The sequence below is a fragment of the Sorex araneus genome, chromosome 1, assembly GCF_027595985.1.
Source record: "Sorex araneus isolate mSorAra2 chromosome 1, mSorAra2.pri, whole genome shotgun sequence".
Lineage (NCBI taxonomy): Eukaryota > Metazoa > Chordata > Mammalia > Eulipotyphla > Soricidae > Sorex > Sorex araneus.
Genome location: NC_073302.1, coordinates 63,830,132 through 63,853,635, shown reverse-complemented (window position 1 = coordinate 63,853,635; position 23,504 = coordinate 63,830,132). Strand labels below are relative to the sequence as shown.

Sequence of the window (23,504 nt, the reverse complement as noted above, 5' to 3'; positions counted from 1 at the left end):
GTAAGCACAGGTGGATCCATTTAATAATTGGACTGTAAAATGAAGAATTAATGCATGCCACCACAGTAGCTTTTTCAGCATAGAGTGCCTCATCCAGAACAATATAGATGAACAAACCATGAAGAGAAACTGCATAAATCTCCTACTTAGGCAGCCAACAAGATGACTTTCACAACCCAAGAGTGGGATGGCGTGCATTAATTTTGTCATAAATCATTCCAGTGTTTGTTCAAGCTTGTTTTTTTTTATTTTAGAGCATTTCTTCACCGTAAAATGGAGATTTGCTTCATCAGGCAGAAAATGAATGCCCTAGACGGTAAGCTTGAATTCACTATTATCATGGACTCTACCCTGAAACAGTTTAGCAGCACTGGAAATGCGGTAATTCAAGTACTACCCTTTAAAATAGTGAGGAGGAGGAAGAGGAAGAGAATATTGATAAATGTGGATAGCAAAACTGTGGAGCCCTCTGCTTTATCTGTAAGGTTAGTGAGTTTTCTCAAAGCTAAGTCAGATGCTGTGCTTCTTTTGAGTATGTAGTACCCTGAGAAAAATACTTCATTACTAGAAGTCTTAGTATGTGCATACAAAAAAAAAATACTCCTTAGAACCAAACCTACTATCAGTTAAAACACACATTGTATCAAACATTACAAACTAATGCTATAACTTCTAATTTGAAAACACTATTTAATATCTTATATTGAATGCTGGCTAGTAGTCTCTCAGATACTTTATTTCTATACAGAAGAAAGAATGAAATAAATATCTGCAAGTGAAATTAGTGTCTATCAGAGACATTAAATTCATTGATATTAAATTTAAGTTTAACATTACTAATGAAACCAAAAAATATACATAACTTTTACAGATTAAATATTTTAATCCCAAAACTTGATATAATTTGATGTAGGTAAAATCAATGATCTGCATAAAAATAATAAAATTTCCCTGGACATGTGTCTCATTCTCACTAGAAAGTATGCACTGAATAGAGCTCATTCTTTAAAATACTCACTATTATAATCTGTTTGCTTATTTTTTATATCTTTATTGGAGTACTATGATTTCCAATATTTTCTTTGATGGCTTCATGCATTACAATTCAATTTTTGATACTAGATTGGTCTAAAATTAAGACATTATCAGTAGCATGATGTTGAACCCTAGAAAAATGTTCATTGACATTAAAGTTAAAAAAAGAGATCAAATTTGTGCACACAGATAATTTTCTTCATGATGTATGAAATACTTCTATGTTATTTAAACTTTTTCTTTCTAAAGTCATAGTCTAGGTTGGTTCTAAAAAGAAAAATCATCCTATATTCAATGTTTTAATTTTTTAAGCTAGATCACCATTTTAATGTCTTGCAGTATACTTAATTAGTACAGTAATATAATAATTAATATGTAGAAAATATGTTAGGACATATGCTTTGCAATTTTAAATCATTTCCACTGTGAGAAATGGTTCAAAATAAGTGAAATCGGGGTGGGGGGGTGGCTGGAGCAATAGTACAGAGGGTAGGGCATTTGCCTTGCATGTGGCCAACCCGGGTCCAATTCCCAGCATCCTATATGATTCCCTGAGCACTGCCAGGAGCAATTTCTGAGTGCAAAGCCAGGAGTAACCCCTGTGCATTGTGGGTGTGACACAAAAAGAAAAAAAAATAATAAGTGAAATCAAACAGTTCTTAATGTTGTAGCTGCTAAGTTCTTTCAACTAGAAATTGTCCTTAATTTGTCAAATTGTGAGTTAGTCTATGAAGCAGATGAAGTGAACTGAGTAATGCAGGGCAGGCTGGAGGTTTTCCTCTTCTCTAATGATCAGACTATACTCTCTGTCTTACATGACAGCATGTACTTCTCATCTGTCTCTGTGAGGCTGATTTTGTTATTTTCCTCCAGAATGAGTACATTCTAAGCTATAAGGTTCCCCAAACACCCAAAGTAACATATGATTAGGTTTCATCATCTTCAATGCGCTGGCAATTGCATTTCCAATGCACTAGCTTTTCTGAATAAAGAAACTTGATTTCTTCAATAGGTTTAACTGTGATATTAACCTGATTTGAGTTATATTTCTCATCCTACTTGCCACTCCATGTAAACCACAGGTGTGAGCTACAGCAGACAACTTCGTCTGATGCCCGGAATCCATTCCCCTTCTTCCAGTACTAGGGAACTTAAATTTCTTTTGGGAAACAAAGCTCTCTCATTCCAAGCCATCGTGTTGTAAGGAAGTCTCTTAATACACAGAATCAAAGGTAGACTCTGATTAACTTAAATTATTTAGTCTATAGCATAAAGCTGACACACAGATTGGTTCTGGCCGAAATCTGTAACTCAATATATGCCGTAAGCATAGAAAACTTTCCTTCATTCCCAGTACTGGTTATACTTGTTTGTGAGGCTCCATTTCACACCACCAAGGGGAAACAATTTGAGGATTAAACTAACAGACCGATGCTGGCAACACTGCTTTATCCCTGGTATAAATAGAGACAAAAGTCAGCCACCTGAATACCTGAATTCCTTTTTATTAAAAAACATTTTAAATTAATCATTCCATAACATGCAACAAAAAAATACTCAATTGATCAGTAATCTAGACATCAGAACTTAGAGAATACCAAGGAAGTAACAGGCCAAAGACACAGTGGATACACTCTTCCCCCAGAGAAACAGAACAATGGACCTAATACCTCAAATCTCTGATTGCTGACTTTCTTTCCTTTTTTGTTCCAGACAATTTTTGGTCTTGGGTCTCCTGTAGCTTGGCAAATGAAAGAGGCAACTCCACCAGAGACCCCGGTCTGATCAACTGGAGTCCGTGTAAACCTCGGAGGTGCTGAAAGAAAAAGAAACAACCCTCACAATTAGTTGAAAACATAAAGTGCAGACGCTAACCAATATCCATTGCTATTCTCACTTGTATTTTACCCATGAAGCCCATACTCACTTCAATTTATGATATTAACATAAAAATGTGAGGATTACAAAATTATGAAAGTACCTCTTACTTTTAAGGGCAGTTTAAACAAAGAGAGGTAACTTTGGGTCAAATTAGCTGCTTGTGCTTTTACTGGCAAAATCTGTATCAAGGCAGAGCTCCAATAACATCAGAAAAGCTACACCGCACATTAATTTTTATTACCAGTATTAAAAAAAATCCAATTTGTCCTCTGTAACAAAATGAGCTCATCAATCAAAGTGAGTAAAACTTAAGCCCTTTGCTTTGATACCACTATCAGGACACTGCCAGGAAATAACATTGCCACAGCTAAGCTATTCAAATTAGTGACATTTAAGAGAAATTCTACAAAATTGTAAAGAGACAAGAAATATATCTTGAATTACAAGGTTTGGCAAGAAACAGAAAGAGGGTGACTAGTGAGGTGACTCTCTAAAATAGATACTATGCCGTGCCTTCTGTGCAATCTAGTTCCGCTTTGGGGGGATAAAAGATGAATTAAAAAACAGAAAATAGTTTACTTAAATAAATAAGTAAATTAAAAGATTCCTAGAATGAGAAGCTGGCATTGTTCAAATCATCCCCATGTCCTTTAAATATTTCTAACATTCATCATTACTCTTAAAAAACCTACCCATTGATTAACTTTGTATTTTGAGATCAGGAGAATTTACAATAAGTGTAATTATATACAAACGTATGCCACACACAATATATTTAGAAAAATTATAAATATACTAAAGTTCAAATAATATTAAATTAACAGTAAGAAAAATAAAACTATAGTATAAGAGGAAAAATCATATAAATAGTACTTGTTATACATACATGTATATAAAGTTTTAGCAATGTGACATGATAAATACTTATCAATAATATGCCACAAAATATTATAATATTATCACTCTATCACTGTCATCCCGTTGTTCATCGATTTACTTGAGCAGGCACCAGTAACATCTCCATTGGTCCCAGACCTGAGATTTTAACAGCCTCTCCTTACTCATCATTCCCAATGATTGGAGGCTCTTTTCAGGGTCAAAGGAATGAGACTGTTATTGTTACTGTATTTGTCATATCGAATACACCACGGGGAGCTTGCCAGGCTTTTGAGTTTGAAGATAAAAAAAATTAATTAAAAAATGCCAGGGAGGCTGAATGAGAAGACAGAGCGAAGAGCAGGAGCACACTCTCGCCTGCTCAGGGCCCTGGCATCATGGAAGGGTGTGGCCACAGCAACAAGAAGAGGCAGCACCAGACAGCATATGTGAAGAATATCAGAAAATAAAAAAATTGCATCAAGAAAAAGACGTGAGAAAAAAAAATGATGCTAAAATGTGCATGGTGGCGGCTGCGAAAATGTATTTTCTTATTATTTCATGTTTTTCTTATTTTTCTGAGTTTTTATAATGATATATGTTTGGAATTTTTTGAAATGCAAAGAAAAAATACTTTTCCCAATCCTATTGAAATGTTTTATTTATTTATCTATTTATTTATTTATTTTTGAGAGGAGTGCAGTGCTGCAGTGCTTAAGATTTCCTTTCAATCCTATACTCAAGGATCACTCCTGAAGTGCTAGGGGGCATGTATGGCTCTGGGGTCAGCCGTGTGCTAATGCCTAGCTGACAGTACTATCTCTCTGGCCCTCCCCTCTTCTATTGCTTTTCTTAGTTATATACTTTTTATTAAAAAATTATTTTAAGTAATCATAGCTGACAGTCTCTTGAGAATCATCTTTATATCCTAAGAAATAAGAGAATAACAAAGTTCACTGTGGTATCTCATATCTCATGATATTATATATATACATATATATATACTTCATATGCATCATTTAACTACTTTCCACAATGTCTTCTTGTTGCCCTGATGGCATTTTCTAACTTTCAGCTTGATTTTCCAGCATCATGAAGTCAGATGCCCACCTCAGTTTTACGCTTATGTATACATATCTTTTCAAGGTGAAATTTTGTCTAAGCATTAAAAGATTTCTGGAAATAGAGGAGAATGAAGACATGAGCCACCAGAATTTGTGGGACACAGCAAAAGAAGTTTTAGGAAGAAAGTTTATAACTTTGCAAGCATTCATCAGGAAGAACGAAAGAGCGCAAATAAATAATTTAACCTCACAGCATAAGATCTTGGAAAATGACCAATTATAGGGACCCAAATTAGACAGGAGGAAAGAAATAATAAAATTTAAAGCAGAAATTAATGAGCTGGGTGCTCAAAAAACAATCCAAAGGATCAAAGAATCCTAAAGCTGGTTCTCAAAGAAAATAAACAAGATTGATAAATGACTAGCAAAGACTCACAGAGAGAGAGAGAGAGAGAGAGAGAGAGAGAGAGAGAGAGAGAGAGAGAGAGAGAGAGAGAGAGGAGAGAGAACCCTGATGAACTGAATCAGAAATGAAAGGTGGGGACATCAGAAACCAAAGAAATTTAAAGGATAATCAGATATCACTTTGCGCTCTTTATGTCATGAACCAAGAGAACCTTGAAGAAATGAATAAATTCCTGGACCCCTCTAACCTCTCAAAGCTTAACCTAGAAGACTTGGATTACTTGAATAGACCTATGACTATTGAGGAAATTGAAATGATAATCAAGTTTCCCCAAAAACAAAAGCCATGGCCCAGGTGGATTCACTAGAGAACTCTTTCAAATCTTTAAAGAGGACCTACTCCCAATACTTTTTAAGCTTCCCCAGGAAATTGAAAGTACAGAAATACTTCCATACAGTTTCTATGATGCAAATATCACTCTGATAACAAAAACACACAAAGAAGCCACAAAATAAGACAATCACTTGCCAAATATCCCTGATGAACACAGATGCAATTATCCTCAGCAAAAATACTAGAAAATAGAATTCAATCACTCATAAAAAATATCATAGACCACAACTAAATAAGATTCATTCCAGGGATTCAAGGATAGTTTAACACTCACAAGTTAGAAAACATAACACACCATATCAGTGAAAAGAAAAGATAAAAATCCATATGGTCATATCAGTAGATACAGAGAAAACATTTCACACTATCCATCACCGCTTTATCATAAAAACTCTCAAGAAAATGGAGTTGAAGGAAAGTTTCTTAGTATAGTCAAAGCCATTTACTACAAGCCCAGACTAAGAATTACTCTCAATGGTGAAAAACCAAAAACCTTCCCTCTAAGATTGGGGACATCAGAAGATTATCTATTCTTGCCACTTCCATTCAATAAAATACTGGAAATACTTGTCATAACAGTTAGGTAAGAAAATTATATCAAGGGCAACCTGATAAGAAAGAAAGAAATCAAGCTGTCACTGTTTGTAGATGACATGATACTACACAGAAAATCCCAAAGACTACATAAAGTTCCTAGAAACAATAGGTTTGTATAGTAAAGTGACAGGTTACAAAATCAATACCCAAAGTCCATGACTTTCCTATATACAAATAATGAAGAGAAGAAAGAGATACTTAAAAAGACAATTCCATTCACAACTGTACCTCAAAAACTCAAGTATCTGGCACAGATGCTCAAATATATGATCCCTTAATCTTTGGTAAAAGAGCAAGTAATGTGAAGTGGAGCAAGGAAAGCCTCTTCAACAAGTGTTGCTGGGAAAACTAGACAGCTACATGCAAAGAAAATCAAAACCTCTCTCTAACTTCTGGCACAAAAGTCAGATCAAAATGCATTACAGACCTCAATATCAGACTTGAATCTATAAGGTACATGGAGGAAAATGTAGCAGAACCCTGCATGGCGTTGAAATTAAAGGCATCCTTAAAGATACAACATCACTGACCAAGCAAGTGGAACAAAAGACAAATATATACTGGTGGTCCAAAATCATAGAACAGAATGCCATTTTCACTTCTATGTTCATTGCAACACTGTTCACAATAGCCAGAATCTGGAAACAATCCGAATATCTGAGAACAGATAACTGGTTAAAGAAATTATGGTAATATACATAATGGACTACTATGCAGCTATGCAATGATGGGTCTCATTCCTCTGACCCTGAAAGAGCCTCCAATGTGGCACCATTGGGAAGGATGAGTAAAGAGAGGCTTCTAAAATCTCAGGGCTAGGACAAATGGAGATGTTACTGAGAATGCTCGAGAAAATCAACGATCAACAGGATGATGATGATGATGATGATGATTATGATGATGATGAAGAATGATGATGATGCAGCTGTTAGGAAGAATGAAGTCATAAAGTTTGCTTATAAATAAATGGACATGGAGAGAATCATATTTAGTGAAATGAGTCAGAAGGAGAGGGACAGACATAGAATGACTGCTTGTGGGATGATACAAACAAAAAGCATACTTTGAGAATAATACCCAGGACAGCAGAAACAAGGGCGAAGAGGACAGTCTCATGGTTGGAGGCCTACCTCAAATACTGGAGAGAGGGCAGTTGGGATAGAGAAGGGATCATTATGACAATGATGGTTGTTAAGTGATCGAACTAGATGAGACATGCATGCTCAAAGTGGGTAAAGAACCAAATATGATGGTCTCTCAGTATCTGTATTGCAAACTATAATGCCCAAAAGTAGAAAGAGAGAGAAAGAAGAAAAGTGCCTGCCAGAGAGCCAGGTTAAGAGGTGGGGTATGGCAGGAGAGATGCTGGAGACATTGGTGATGAGACATGTACACTGGTGGAAGTATGGGTGTTGGAACATTGTATTACTGAAACCCGATCATAAGATATACAGCTGTATATCTTATATATCTTATGGTTATTCAATTAAAAATAATAATTATTTTAAATAAAATAAATTAGCTTTAAAATTTTATTTTTCCCACTGCTATGAGAATTATATATAGCATTTAAATTAAAATATCATGAAAATTTGCAATACAAAATAGTTACAGCCACAAACTTGACAACACCAAATATGACAAAAATGCATATAAGATCTTAGGGAATTTTCTGAAAAAATTAAATTATTGCATTGCTATTTTAAATGTCATAATACTGTGGTTTTAGATGTCTTCTTTTTCAAAGTCTACAATATATTGCAAACCATGAAAGAAATAAATTTTAATAACCCGTCTTTCCATTTATGTTCCACTTTCAAAATTTTTGGAACAATCTGAAGAGAGGAAAAATGTTCATTATATAGGGTCAGAGCAATATTACAGTGAACAGGATATTTGCCTTTCATGCGGCTAACCTGGGTTCCATTCCTGGTACACAATTATGGTCACCTGAGCCCACCAGGAATGAATCCTGAGTGTAGGACAAGGAATAAGTCCGGAGCACTGCCACGTGTGGCCAAAAAAAAGGGTATATTATATAAAATCATTATGCATTAATCAAGATTTAAAAACCGGTAGAGTACAGATTACAAATATTACATGATATATATTTGAATTACTAAATATAATTTAATATAGTTTTATCTAAAAAATAAAGGGCACTGGATAATTCTGGAATCTATCAAATAGGCCAAGTCTATTTAAGAATTTAAAACACTCCTGTGGGAATGCTAAAATGCTATAAAGCATAACTTCTTTCTCCATGAAAATCAGAGAAGGGCAATTCTATATGGTCAGGAAATTATATGTTCACTATTCAATATTTGAGTATGTTTTACATTTGTCTTCATTTTACAATCATGATTTAAAAATTTCACATTAATGCCAATAATCATAAGAATCTTCCAAATATTTGAACACTAGATTTTACATTAAGGACTTTATTTCTAAAGATGTAGTTAAGTAACAGAATTAATCTACTGAATTATAAGGAAATAATTTAAAAATTATCAAACTAAGTAGTTAGAATCTGTTTCTTATCTGTATCACTTTCGAATCATATGGTCACTGTGGTGTCTCAGTGTTCTTCAAAACAGGACTTTAAAAAGTCCTTAAATTTATTCTTTGATAAGAAGAAAATGAAAAAATCACATACATAAATTCTTTTAAATTATGTGCTTAAACACAGCTTTTTCCTGTTTTCAACATGAAAATAAAAAGGTTTTAGTGACACAGAAATCATGATTAGATGTGATTTTTTTCTATTATTTGTCCATTAAATTCAAACCACAAATGAATAAAAGTCATTATTCTATGATACAAAGTTAAGATTCAAGATAACATAGTAAACTCCTTTCAACAATCATATTTGTTTCTGAAATAAACTTTGTGGTTGGTCAAGCTAAAACTGACACTATCAATACCGGGAAGCCAGCCAAAGGAAATAATAGATGGGAAGGATTAAATTTAACAAATCCAACAAACAACCTAGGCAAGTAAAAATATTTATTCTTTGAGTGACGTAACAATATATGTCACCTACTTCACCTCCTCTATATCTTAGTTTATTAAAAAAAAAAAACTAAAGTTTCTAACTGCTTTTATTATGGATGCTAACCAAATAATCATTCTCTGAATAGGAGAAGAAATCGAAGGAAAGAAGGGACAATTCATGTGAAAGCATAAAATGCAGATTTCTGAAAGGCACTCAATTGGCCATGCTCAAGTTTCAATAATGAGCATATTTTTATTTCCGTGAATTACAACCATAAATTTTATTTCATGAATTTATTTTATAAAATTACAATTTTATGGATTATTTTTATTTCATGAATCAAAATATTATTATATTTAATCTAAAAAGTTAAATAATAATGTAAAGATGATAGGCTGGGAGGTAGCACAGGGTTGAAGGCATTTGCCTTGCATGCTGCCAACCCAGGTTTGATCCCAGTCACCATTTATGGTGACTTGAGCACCAATGAACATGATTTGTGAGCATAGAGCCAAGAGTAAAGCCTGACCACTGCTGGCTGTCATTCCAAAACCAAACATCATCTAAGGAAATAAATAATTAAAAAAATGTGAAGATGCAGTACAAATGATGACTTGTAGTTACATGTATTTCGACAGGTAATCTTACTTTATTACAGCTACCTCCCAGGGCTACCACCTAAAGATGCTAGTACTGTTCTATGCACACTATCTTTTTGCTAAGACTGGCTTGAAAAGTGAGGTATATGACTTTTTACTATACTAGTGTTGGGTACTCTAGAGGTCAAATTGCCATTGACCCAGAAAGTTGACTTTCTAGATGGAAAATGGAAGCCAAATCTGCATAGAGCAAGAACTGAGACAAATTTGATATTCTAGAATGGTTTCTGTCATGCTCACTTGCTGTTTTGAAAAACTGCATTCTCGAGAATCATTCAGAGCAGAGAAGCAACAGTAGCTCCAGGACTCCTGTAGGTTCTTCCCTACACAGCTCAACATGAGTCTTACGCTATACTGGTTTTAACTTGGAAGAGGCTTGAATATTTCTTAAAGTATAGCCAATGCATTGTGACTCTGCTTGCAATGATTGCAATATCATGATGCCATATAAGATTTCAAGTGGTTAATCTCACTAAAGACATGATATGCTCAATGAGTAACTTTAGTTATTATATTTAGGGGTGAGCACCAACCAGCACCAATAAAATCCCTTTGATCATCCTTAGCTAACTGCTCTATTGAAGACAAAATTGGCCTTTTAGTGCCCTAACTTTAAATAGAGCTAGACATTAACAGGGAAGAACCACTGGAACCCGCTAGTAATGTCCATGAAAGAAAGGGATTTATAAGAAATTCTTAAAGGTAAGGAATCAACTCAGGTTTGTAGTAACTTTATTGGCCAACTGAGAAACATTTATAAAGGTATTTTATATATATATGATATATATGTACATATATAATGCCAGTGCTACAAAACTGAAAAGAAGAAATGACTGCACCATTTGTCTAATTTAATTCTAATGAATAAGCTGCTTTTGCAGACATCAAGGAAATATGTCCAATGGGGAACAAAATTAACAGCATGTAACTAATTGGCTTTGTTTCTTTCAGCTGATTAACATTTCCTTAAATAGCGGCTTTGTTTTAAAAGGAGTATTTGTCATAATAATGTACTTAAAATCTTTACAAGGGAAGGTTAATAATGTTATTAAATGATACGAAAGCCAAGGAAGAGTGGTGAATAAAGAAAAAAAAATCCTGTGTAGCCCTGTCTTTAGAATCTGCTTCCTTTCTCAAAGATGTCCATAGAATTTATGAGACTATCAGCCTCTTAAATTTTTTCTGATCTTTCCTTAGAATCATCAGGGAAGGTGTTGAAAGGCTTAGGCATAGGGATTCTGCAGTTGTGTTAGAGATGTGGTGGATAGGAGCAAGTTAGGGCTGATCCTCAATGTAAAAGCTAGGTCTGAAGGTAGAGGGGGAGCAAAACTATCGAACAACCTTTTTCATTCCCTCCCAATCACAGCACAACCAAATATCACATCACTGTCCCAAACAGAGAAAGTAACCAGTCTTTGAGGGTGATGGATTTTCTAATATGATTGCTTAAATGTTTACCAGGGAGGAATAACAATGAGCAAAGTTGCCTGAAACAACAGTCTAACGAATTGGCGCACTTAAGAAAAGAAGTTCAAAAAGGAGGGCCAGAATCCAGGCACAGACACCTAGGCATATGGAAACATTTGTCCCATGCAAAGTTATCTCAAGGGGCTTATCAGTCACATTCAGGACTAGGACAGATCTTCAAAGTCTGCCTGGGAACTTTGTCACAATGGAGTTAACAGTCACTGTATTGATGTAAATATAACAATATGGTGCTGGGGAAAGGACCATACCCGATGGTGCACAAGGGCTGCTCCTGGTTCTGTGCTCAGAAGTGACCCTGATTGTGTTCCCTGGCCATACATAGTGCCAGGGACTTGAACAAGAGTTACTGTCTACACAGCATCATGAAAGATAAGTGCCTCAATTCCTATACTATCACTTCAGGCCTGCTATTTTCAATTTTGCTGTAAATACTCAATCTTTCAGGTTAAATACTTTATTTAAAAAGGATTATATATCAAAATGGAATAAGCACATTACTAAACTTGAGCACTGGACTGTTTCACATATATTTTACATTCTGTATGCTACCCTATCACATATATTTTATATTATATATGCTATCCTGTGTTTTTCATTATTAAGCATGATGAGTTCATTATTCCTATTTCATACATTTACACAAAGTTATAGAAGTTTGGAAGAAGGAAGGGAAGAGAGAGCTAAAGGAAGAAGTTCACAGACTTATAACAGTGGGTCTTGAACATTGAATTGTGAAACTTTCACACAAAGAAAACAGAAGACTAGTAAGTTACAGAGACACTGCATACTAAAAGGTATTAGCTTGTTTGGTGGTGAACTTTGATCTGTTTTAGTTAACAAAAAAAATGTTTTCTGGTCGTTTCATTCATCAATAAGTACATTGTGCTATATTACAGCAATTCTTTTTGCTAATAAAGTGAAAAGGTTCACCCAGGATGTGTTGTCTATCACAGGTCTCATCTCTACTCCCAAAATCCAACTGCACGTGGCCAGGGAACAGCTTAACTGAATATGATGCCTGGCTAATAGACAAAAATCAGTTCCACAAAACTCAAAAATATATATCACATGAGTTATAAATTTAGCACGTAGAATACATTTATATTAATCTCTGCGTTCATTCCATTTGTTTATAATGAATAAAGACAAATATCCCAATAAAGTTTTGACATCATTTTTATCTACTTTGACATTACTTTTCCCACAATATTTCAATTACATATTTATGTCTGTTTATACTATAAATTTTATTAAGGACTCTATGATTCAATGTTTGAAAATGGCTATTAACACATTTCCCAGTAGATTAATAGACAACTGTATAATTTTCAATGTTTAAGTTGAAAAGGGATTGACAGGTACACTACAAAAAAGAAAAAAGAAAAGAAAGCAAAAAGGAATGAGGAAAAAGAAAAAATAATATATTTAATGAAAAGATGGCTACCATGTTATATAGGACCTGGCACAGAGATAATCTCAGAGATTATCTAGTACCATCTACAAACCATTACACTGGGGTTGAAATAATAGTACAGTAGGTAGGGCATTTGCCTTGCACGTGGTTGACCTGGGTTCAATCCCTGGCATCCCATATGGTCCCCTGAACAACACCAGGAGTAACCCCTGAGCATCACTGAGTATGTGGAGCTCATAAACCAAAAAATAAAATAAAAACTTTTAAACTTTTAAAAACTTTTAGGGAAAAAAATGCATGCTACTGGCACCCCCAATCTATTTTATTATTTCCATCTCAGGGGCAATCCATTCTCCCAAATATCCAGCTGCACTGTCTTGGCCTCACTAGGACTTCTCTATTAGTCACTGTCACTGTCACTGTCATCCCATTGCTCATCGATTTGTTCGAGTGGGCACTAGTAACATCTCTCATCGTGAGACTCATTGTTACTATTTTTGGCATATCCAATATGTCATGGGTAGCTTGCCAGGCTCTGTCTTGCAGGCGCGATATTCTCAGTAGCTTGCCAGGCTCCCTGTGAGGGTTAGTAAGACTTGCTAATTTTAGCTTTGGTATTCTGGTTCGAATATGTTTCATACCTCTTTTGTTATATCCAATAAGTGAACATGGTTCTTATTTTAATTTAGACAGTAGAATAACTTTAGAGCCATTGAATCATACATGGAAACATATCTATATGTATGCATAAATATATAAACATATATGTGGATAGAAGGATATATGTGTGCTTCACACATATGTAGGCCCTACTTCGGACCAATGAAATAATCAATGGTGGGGACAGGTTATTACATTCTAAAGAATCCAGTGTTCAGCCAGAATTATGATTAAATGATTTATTATAGCTTTCACTCCAGAGTCATATGATCTTAGGTTTATCCTGATACAAATGATACATTACTACTTTATCTTTTCCTTCTTGCTATGTGAGAGCGTTTGCCATTTTTCAAATGTTTAAAACTTTATTTTAACACTGTGATTTAGAAAGTTGTTCAGAATATAGTTTTTCATGCATTCTATATCCCAACACCAATTACACCATGAGTGTGCTTTTAATGAATCAAAGATTATGGTATTTATAAACACACAGAACAAACTTTACAGCCTACTCCTGAAAATACATTTAAAGATGTGTTTTATTTTCTTTGTGTTTTTGTTTGGATGCCACACCCAACAGTGGTATGGGCTTATTTATGCCTCTGTGCTCAGAGATCACTCCTGGCAGAGCTTAGTGGACCATATGTGGTGTGGGAATCTAACCCAGGTTGGCTGGGTACAAAGAAAGTGACTTTTACACATCGTACTATCTCTCTGGCCCATCTGTTTGGTTTTTCTGACCTTTTAGAGCTAATGCCAATCTATTTCCCAAATAATGCATCTCCTGTTGTCCATAGAACCTTGGTTTTTTTTTTAACATGTTGCTAATTTGTGCAAAATCCCATCTTCCCCACTTCTCTAATTTATAGAATGCACAATGTATTCACTCACCAATCATACACTAGTTATATTAAAACCTTACCCCAGCTTAATCGCCAGCACCCCCAGGAGTCACACCTGAGCACAGAGCCAGGTGTAGCCACTGAGCACTGCTGGGTATTTCCCAGAAATACCAAAAAACATCAAAATATATTTAAAAATAAAGACTCCTTTGGTCTCCCCCCTCCACCCCCAACTGGATAAATCATGTTTCCTTTTCATTCTCATCACAATTTTTACTATTTTTATGACTTACAACTTGAAAAAATTCAGTTATGATCTGATCTTCTCTCGAGTCCATATTTTACTCATTCAGCACACAGTAGCTATTAATACACAGCATTGATAAAAGGTTGGCCAAGTCATTATAATCTGTAGTATAAATTATAGTGGAAACATGATTATCATGGCATTATATAAATGCATTTGTTAAAGGGGTGATAAAACAGCTAGAGAGCACAAAATTTAAACACTACACAATGCCATTCCAAAACAACAATATGACATAGAGGAAGACAAACGGAACTAAAGCAAAATCAAAGATTCCTGTGTCCTGTCTGACTTAACTCAAAGTAAAATAAAATACAGTAGACTGACTCACTTTTATGAAACTATTTGATCTTATTATCAATGATTTTTCCTCTTATCTGCCATTTTTATGCATTTTACATAAAATGACTTTATTATTTATTTTCAGGTTGTAATTTTATTTTATTTAAAAAATTTTATTTTATTAACAATTTTTTATTCAAGAATTATAATCAACAAAGTTATCTATAGTTGAGTTTTAAAATTGTTTTATTTTTTATCATATAAAGTAGTTCACAATATTTGATTACATTTAATATTCAAACACCAATCCCATCACCATTACACCTTTCCACCACCATATTTCGGATGTTTCCATCCTGAACTCCAACCCTTGTCCCAAAGCAGAACCGAAATAACTTATTTTGTATGATTTGTTATGAAAAACTGCTGAGAATGCTATAAAAATCTTTCCTTAGTGGAAAGCGTGTGAAGATTGTTGTGTTTCACCTAGGGACCATAAAACCCTTCTATGAGATCACTAATATGCTATTAAAGGTAGAGCTTTGTGTGCTTTTATATATATAAGTATATATGTGTATATGTATATATACATATATATGTATGTATCACTGTATCACTGTCACTGTATCACTGTCATCGTGTTGCTCATCAATTTGCTCGAGCGGGTACCAGTAATGTCTCCATTGTGAGACTTGTTGTTACAGTTTTCGGCATATCGAATACGCCACAGGTAGCTTGCCAGGCTCTGCCGTGTGAGTGAGATACTCTCCATACTCTTGGTAGCTTGCCCAGCTCTCCAAGAGGGGCAGAGAAATTGAACCCGGGTTGGCCGCATGCAAGGCAAATGCCCTACCCCCTGTATCTGTAACAAAAATATTTCCTAAGATTGGTTGCCTCCTACTTTAAACCCCATCAAACGTGTTGTGATACTCTTGGAGTATGGATGGTGTGAGGTATGAGTTGTCGCATAGCTGCAAATGAAATATTTGAGATGAAATATTTTCATTTCTGGATGAGGTTCTGCCCGGGCATGTGGATAGTGGCTGTGAGCATGGTGGTGGTTGAGTTCTGGCGGTTTTCAGTTGCCAAAGCTGGGTCCCTTGGGATGGGGAGGGGGTTGCAACCACCCCCCTCCAGGGCACCCCAAATGAAACAATCTGTCGTGGGGTCCAGCAGAATGGTTATGGCGTGTGCTGTATTATGCACCATCGGGGAGAGAAGGAAAAAAGATTTTATTATTATATTTACTTAAAAATGAGAAAAGACATACAGAAAATATGTTTTATTTCCTTGCAAAGTTCTGCAAATTTTTTATATATCTTGGATATTTACCTTTGTCAAATGAGTGATGGGCAAATATTTTCTCCCAGTCTTTGAATTGTGGTCATCATTTCTTTTGAGGTCCAAAAGCTTCTGCAATTTATCTTTGATTTGTCTTGCTTGGCCAATGGTTTTGAAGCTGTAAAGGTGTCTCTAGCTTCAACATAATGGAGAGTCCTGCCTAAATTTTCCTCAACGTAGCTTATGGAGTCAGGTCTGATATCAATTTGTGTTTTATTTTTATGCATCGATGCATGATGTTAGAAAGGGGTCTGCCTTCATTTTTTACACGTGGCCAACCATTTTCCTAATATGATTTATTCAAGAGGCTTTCCATGCTCCACTTCATGCTTTTTGATTCTTTAAATATTAATTTTCCATATAATTGAGTATCTGTCTCTGGATTTTCTATTTTACTCCATCGATCCCAGGGTCTGTTCTTATTCTTATTCTGTTCTTATTCCAGTATGATACTGCTTCAATTTCAATTGTACTATAGCTTTGTAGTACTGTAAGCAATGCCTCCAATCTTTTTTTTCTAAGATTTCTTTGATTATTCGGGAGGGGGGAACTTTAAGAGTATTTCTCTGGAAAATGGTAAAGTTATCCTTACCAGGGGTGCATTGAAACTGTACAATGTTTGGGGTACACTGCCATTTTAGAGATATTAATCCTCCCAATCCATCGACAGGAGATGTGTTTCCATATCCTCCTGTACCCTTTTATTTCTGTTTGATTTGTGGGGGGTGTGAGGGAAAGTCGTATGGTTCTTTCAGCTTTTTCATTAAGCTGATTCCTAGGTACCTGATTTTCTGATGAAGGACTGTAAACAGGATTTTAAGGTTTTGTTTTAGTTTTGGAGCCACACCTCACAGTGCTTCAGAGATTATTCCTGGCCCTACAGTCATAAATTACTCTTGGTTGGTTCAGGGGACCAGATGAGGTGCTGAGGATTGAACCTGGTTTGGCCAAGGGCAATGTAAGTGACCTACCTACTGTATTATTGCTCCAGCCCTTAGGATTGTTTTCTAAAGTTTTTTAACTCTTTCTCTCATTATTTGCATATAGAACAGCCAAGGATTTTTCCTGTTCATTGTGCAGTCTGTAACTTTACTGTAGTTGACTATTTCTACAGTTGCTTTTTTGTAGAGCCTTTAGGGCTTTCTAAATATAGTATCATGTCATCTGCAAATAGTGATAACTTAGACTCACTATTTTTTTTATATTTCAATGGCTATCAACTTCATAAATACAGATTTTAAAATGTCTTATGCTGATGTAACAACTAATTTTCAAAAAAGTATAACAACATTATCTATGGTATGCATCTTAGATGTTATATATTTTATATATATTTAATTGGATATTATATTATGTTAAAAAGCATACATAATTTAATCTATTGCTAAGAATTCCTCTTCCTTCCCTCTTGGAGAGTTCCCTTTCCTCCTTCCCTCTCAGAGAGCCTGGCAAACTACCAAGAGTATCCTGTCCACACAGTAGAGCCTGGCAAGTTATCTGTGCCAAACCTGGCAAGCCAAAAACAGTAACAAGTCTCACAATGGAGACGTTACTGGTATCCGCTCGAGCAAATCGATGAACAAGGGGATGACAGTGCAACAGTGCTACAATGCTAAGCATTAATTTCCAATCTCTCAGTATTATAAGAAATGCTGTATTAATTCTTATAACATACACTTGCACATATGTACAATTTCTTTGTTGACTGCTTCCTATACATAAAATCACTAAACAAAGCACTTAGTTTTAGTTTTATAGTGTTTTATACATTCTTAACATTTCCTCAAATAACTCATATATTGACAATAGATATATGTATGTGTGTATATACGTATGTGTGTATGTACACACATATAAACACACACATACACATAGGAATGTACAATTACCTAGATACTGTTAAAGGTGAAAATGATTACAGCAACTTTAGCCAGATATTTCATTTTCTTTAAATAGAAGCAATGAAATGGAAAGCTGGAGAGTGGTCAGTTTTAAGGCAGGGACTGGAAAATCAACCCTTCAAAAAAAAAAATCCTTTACAAATCCTCCTCAAATCCTCCCAGTGTTCATTTCCCCTTGGGAACACAAAGTCTAAGTGTGGTGAATATTGACAGACTAATAAAAAACAAGGAAAAGGATGAAGGAAAAAAATCTAGTAAATGAAAGTACCAAAAATAATACTTAACTGCTATAAAAAATATAATTTTCAATTTTAAAGATCAAGCTATGTAAGCCCATTTTAGTCTATAATACTGTTTTTAAAAACACTTGGAGAATTAATTTCATATGAATTAACCAGTTTATGGTAATTACATAAAGTTCTAGTTTTTCCTACTTTGATACAGAAATACCTGCATCATAAACATTTGTTTTCTAGCAGTGAAAGGTATATGGTCTTACCCCCGTAACTTTTTATTTAACGCACAGCCATGAGATATTATGGCCAGAACAAACAATCCCCTACATTGATTGTGTCTGGGTCATAAAACTTTCCTGAACTATTGACACGGTTAGTAAGACTGGCCATCTGTTTTGGTATAAGACACTCACAGTAACCACCCGTTTAGTGACATAAATTTCAGCAAGGCATGCCAGTGGTACTGAATCATTCTTAGATACAATCTGTGAAGCCATTCTTACCAGTTCTTGTGCCAGAGTCATGAATTCTTAATGAAAATATGTTATCGGGAGCACCATTTAGATATTCACTCAACATTTTCCATTTTAAGCCTCTGGGTTTTCCTACTACCTGTTTATGCATTCAAAATACAGAAACCATTTATCCATTTTCACTAAATAGCATGATACAGTGAAACAGATGAAAAGTCATGCAGTCTCAAGGCTCATTCAGTAAAGATGGGAGCAAATGACACAATATTTATTAGCTTTTTTTTTCATATTCCCCTTAACTGGTAATATACTTACAAGGCTATTTGACATAGACACAGTATTTGACAAAAAAAGAAACTCTACCGACCTTTCAGCATATTTTTGTAGAGTTAGTTTTCAAAGCAGGTTCATTTACATCATTCACTACTAATTTACTCATTAATCATAATTTATCACATCAGATGTGCTGATCATCATTAAAAGTAATCATTTATATTCTTTATTCTAGTCTGCTACTTATTATGTACCTGCAAATTGGATCACACAGGAAAGGTAATTGGCTTATTTAAAAAGGGACATGAGAGCAGAAATAATTGAAGTAAAAATGAAAGGGAGGGGGGGAAATAAAGCCAATCAATGACATCTTTGTTAATTTTTCCTAATTCACTCCACAGATTTTATATTACTAAACTGCAGATGTTGATCCTATAATATCTCCTCTAAAAGAAATTTCAAACATATTACCAATGTGAATTACATTCTATTATTTTTCAAGAGTAAATGGGATAATTTATCTTATCAGCAGTAGCAAATCAGTTCCACAAAGAGAAGATAGGCTGGTGTCACTATAAATGCTGAGAGGCCATAACCCAATATAAAATGCAATTCTTGTCTTCCAATCCAACTGAGGCATTACTAAAGCCAAGAAAAGCAGGCCATTTCTTGCAAAAAAACAAGAAATGAAGTGATAACATTTTTGTACCTGTAAATTATACTCCAATTAATTATCAAGGTACTTGGGGAATTTTTCCTTTACCTGTATACATGGTACCTGGAATAAAACAGGGTCAACCCCATTCAAGGTAAGTGCCTTAACACCTGTCCTATGTTATTTCTAGAAAAAAAAGTATTAGATGATATTCTGATGATACAAAAATGATGTCTAAGAATACAATATAATGGAAAATAAGCAACCTGAGTTTTTCTTACAGAGGAAATGTTATTCACAGCAGAGAGTATTTTAACAAAAATGATAGCACTTCCTAAAAATATTCTAAATTAATTTTATATCCAAATTAGCACTATTCTCGTTTTTAAATTTCAATGATGTACACTTAAAAATTTCAGCACTGTTGCACTGTCATCCCCGTTCATCGATTTACTCGAGCAGGTACCAGTAACATCTCCATTTGAGACTTGTTACTGTTTTTGGCATATTGAACATGCCACAGGTAGCTTGCCAGGCTCTACCATGCAGGTGGGATACTCTCGGTAGCTTACTGGGCTGTCTGAGAGGGATGGAGGAACCAAACGTGGGTCAGCCGCATGCAAGGCAAGCAACCTACCCGCTGCGCTATCACCCCAGTACAAAAATATTTCACCATTTAAAAATATTTCCTTGGTACTAAAGAATTTATTTTAAGGAACAGGATAAAAAATAAAATAGATATATAGTGAGAAAAGTTTAATGGGTTGAATACAAACTTTAAAAATTAATGTACATAGATATTTTAAGGCTTATGACAGTGTTCCATTCCGTATAATATCTAGCATATTATAAGCATTCATTAACTTTTCATGAGTGTAATTTGTATATGGCCATAAGAATATAAGTCTATGTATTTTTAAATAAATACATGAAATTTGTTTTTTTTTCTTTTGTGCTTCTCTACCCCCATTCTGCGACCACAATGAGAACTACTAAGAGACATCAGAGTTGGGGAACCATATCTAGTATCAGGTATCAAATTGTAAATTGGCTATTCCACATGAAAGGCAAGTGCCTTAAACCTCTACTAGCTATACATCTCTAAATTTAGATTTTTTAAAAATTACTTATTTGCAGAACAGAAACTGCAAGTCAAAACTTATAGTCCAGCACAAGACTTTATGCTCATTTCATATTAGACAGCTACTGGAACCAATAATAATTTGACAATTTGAACCAACAATAATTTAACCAGTGAGTAACTATTAGAACCACGTTGTTGGTTCTAACCAAGTTGTTGGTTCTTTGTCCGGTATCCTTCCAATTGAGCGCATGAAAGAAGCAAAAGTTTACATAATGAATTCATTCTTTCATAGACTTTAGAGTCTATAAAATTTCATAGATTCTAAGATATTCTTTCATAGACTAAAGAAAAAAAACCTACACTCATGCATCTAAGTTGGATATGGGGGGAATGTTCCATAAGATGTCCCACGAAGTTTTATCTTGCTAACCATGATTGATATCTGTATTCGCAAATAGCGGCTCATATCCTCCTTTCTCAAGTTCTACTCAGTGAGCTATTTGAAGGTACCAAAGATGGAAAACATGACAACTGGATTTATGCTAGGGCCATGAAGTCATGTACAAGCAAGCAATGATAATAATAGATGATCACCCAGGGCCATGCACTGGCCATGCACACAGAAAACTCAAGTTGATGTTAATTGGATCCTGGCACAGAGACAGACAAGAGAATAGAATTCCTTGGTTTGTAGATGAAAATAAACATTTAAAGAGGTTTAATAAAATGTGCCCTAGATGGTGCAATACAATAATCTAATTCTATTTCTTTTAATGACATTTCCATAAAAGAACCCTATCAGCATTTCTAAGATAGCTTACACACACATACAAACACACACAAACACACACACACACACACACACACACACACACACACACACACATGGAGCAAAGGACAGAGAAGGGTCTTTTTTTTTTTGCTTTTTGGGTCACAGCCAGCGATGCTCAGAGGTATACTCCTGGCTATGCACGCAGGAATTACTGCTGGCGGGGCTTGGGGGACCATATGGGATGGCAGGGATCCAACCCAGGCCGGTCGCATGCAAGGCAAACGTCCTACCCACTGTACTCGCGCTCAGCCCCAGAGAAGGGTCTTTCATCACTATTTTTCCTGGTCCATCCTCTATGAAATCTGTTGTATTTGGACCCTTTGTTTCTGTTTCCTAAATATCATTGTTGTTTGTATAAATAACTCACACTTCTCCTGGCAAGTAAATTTGGGTGCTACTGAAACCTATGAACACAAGGCAACACTACTCAACTACCCCAGAAACACCTGTGAGCTGGATTCATTTTCAAATATCAAATCCCAGATTTGTATCCCTGGGCAGTGCAAAGCCAGGTATCAGCTCATTTCAGTTCTTATTATGCATGCTTTTCCAGGGAAACACATTATCTGAGCCATAGTAATATGGGAGTAATTCCAAAACAGCATAGACAGTGAGGCATTTATTTGCCAACTAACTCCCCCCCACCCCCCATTCTCTAATTTACAGCTTGGGGCATTAAGAAAGGAAACAAAGATTTTTTTTTTCCCACACAGAAATAACCTTTATGAAAAACCTGCAAACGAGATTTTAATTATACTATTTACCAATATAGACTGAAGGCAGAAATAAACAGAAACATTTCTTGCTGTGCCTTTCTTTCTTTTTCCCTAATTTAACTGTTGCAGGCAGCATCATAGTAATTTAACTTGGTTTTGTGACAAATTATTAAGACTCTTATTTTAGAAGGAAAATCAACCAATAATTACTGCCCTGGCACTTGGCTATTGTTCCGACCATAAACAGAATATGTGGCTGACAGCTGATGGGCCCAGCCCCCTGCTATCCTTAGAACACATTTGCAGATACCCGTGGCCTCTTGCCAGACTGAGACATGTTCTAGTTTCCCTTTTCATCCACTATCTTAGGTGACTACAATAAAATAACACTGCTTTAGGACCTCCTGTGGGACCTAGTTTTAACTAGAAAAACACTTCTTAATCAACACTTCCAACTGTGAAATAACAATGAACTTTGCACCAAACTATATTAATGTATGTGTGTATATATACATATATACAAATGTATATACATGTGTGTATAAGTACGTTTATATATACACACTTGAAGCACTTTGAATTTGAATTTTTAAGACACATACCCCTAGTGCTTTTTTAGTGACCAGAGAGGATTATGAAAGGGGAAAATGCATTCTTTATCCTTGTGCAAGAGAAACACTAGTGAATAGATATTAGGGCACCTCTGTGAAAATCTGGATGGAATTCATTTTCTAGAATTTGCAAAAGGGTCTGGAGATTTTTCTGGGATAAGCCATATTCCGTACCAAATAAAAAGATGAAGCCTCTGGGATAATGAAAGTCTACTGATATGATTTTTTCCCCTTGATTTATTATATAACCTACTCATAATTACTGACTGAATCAAAGAAAATGTTGCTTAAATACTTTGTTACATTTTCCAGTCTGAAGGTTTTGATAATCCACTGAAAGTCAAAGCTCCTTTCTGAGGTATATTGAAGAATGCTAAGATAGTTGATCCCTTTGCAGAGCTGTTGTTTCAAAAAGAAAAGGTCACCATAAAATAGTGGGGAGATGGACTGCAAGTGGCACTAAAGTACATATCAAGGGGATAG

The 23,504-nt window shown here is 35.1% G+C and overlaps 1 protein-coding gene across 7 annotated transcripts in view; it reads right to left on the bottom strand.

Moving 5' to 3' along the window:
* PTPRD (protein tyrosine phosphatase receptor type D) overlaps positions 1 to 23,504 on the bottom strand; it is a 1,592,809-nt gene that overhangs the window by 332,334 nt on the left and 1,236,971 nt on the right. For all 7 annotated transcript variants that reach the window (XM_055135922.1, XM_055135897.1, XM_055135904.1 and 4 more), the window contains exon 9: positions 2,706 to 2,851. In XM_055135922.1, coding sequence (XP_054991897.1) covers positions 2,706 to 2,851 — 146 coding nt within the window. The remainder of the gene's footprint in view (positions 1 to 2,705; positions 2,852 to 23,504) is intronic.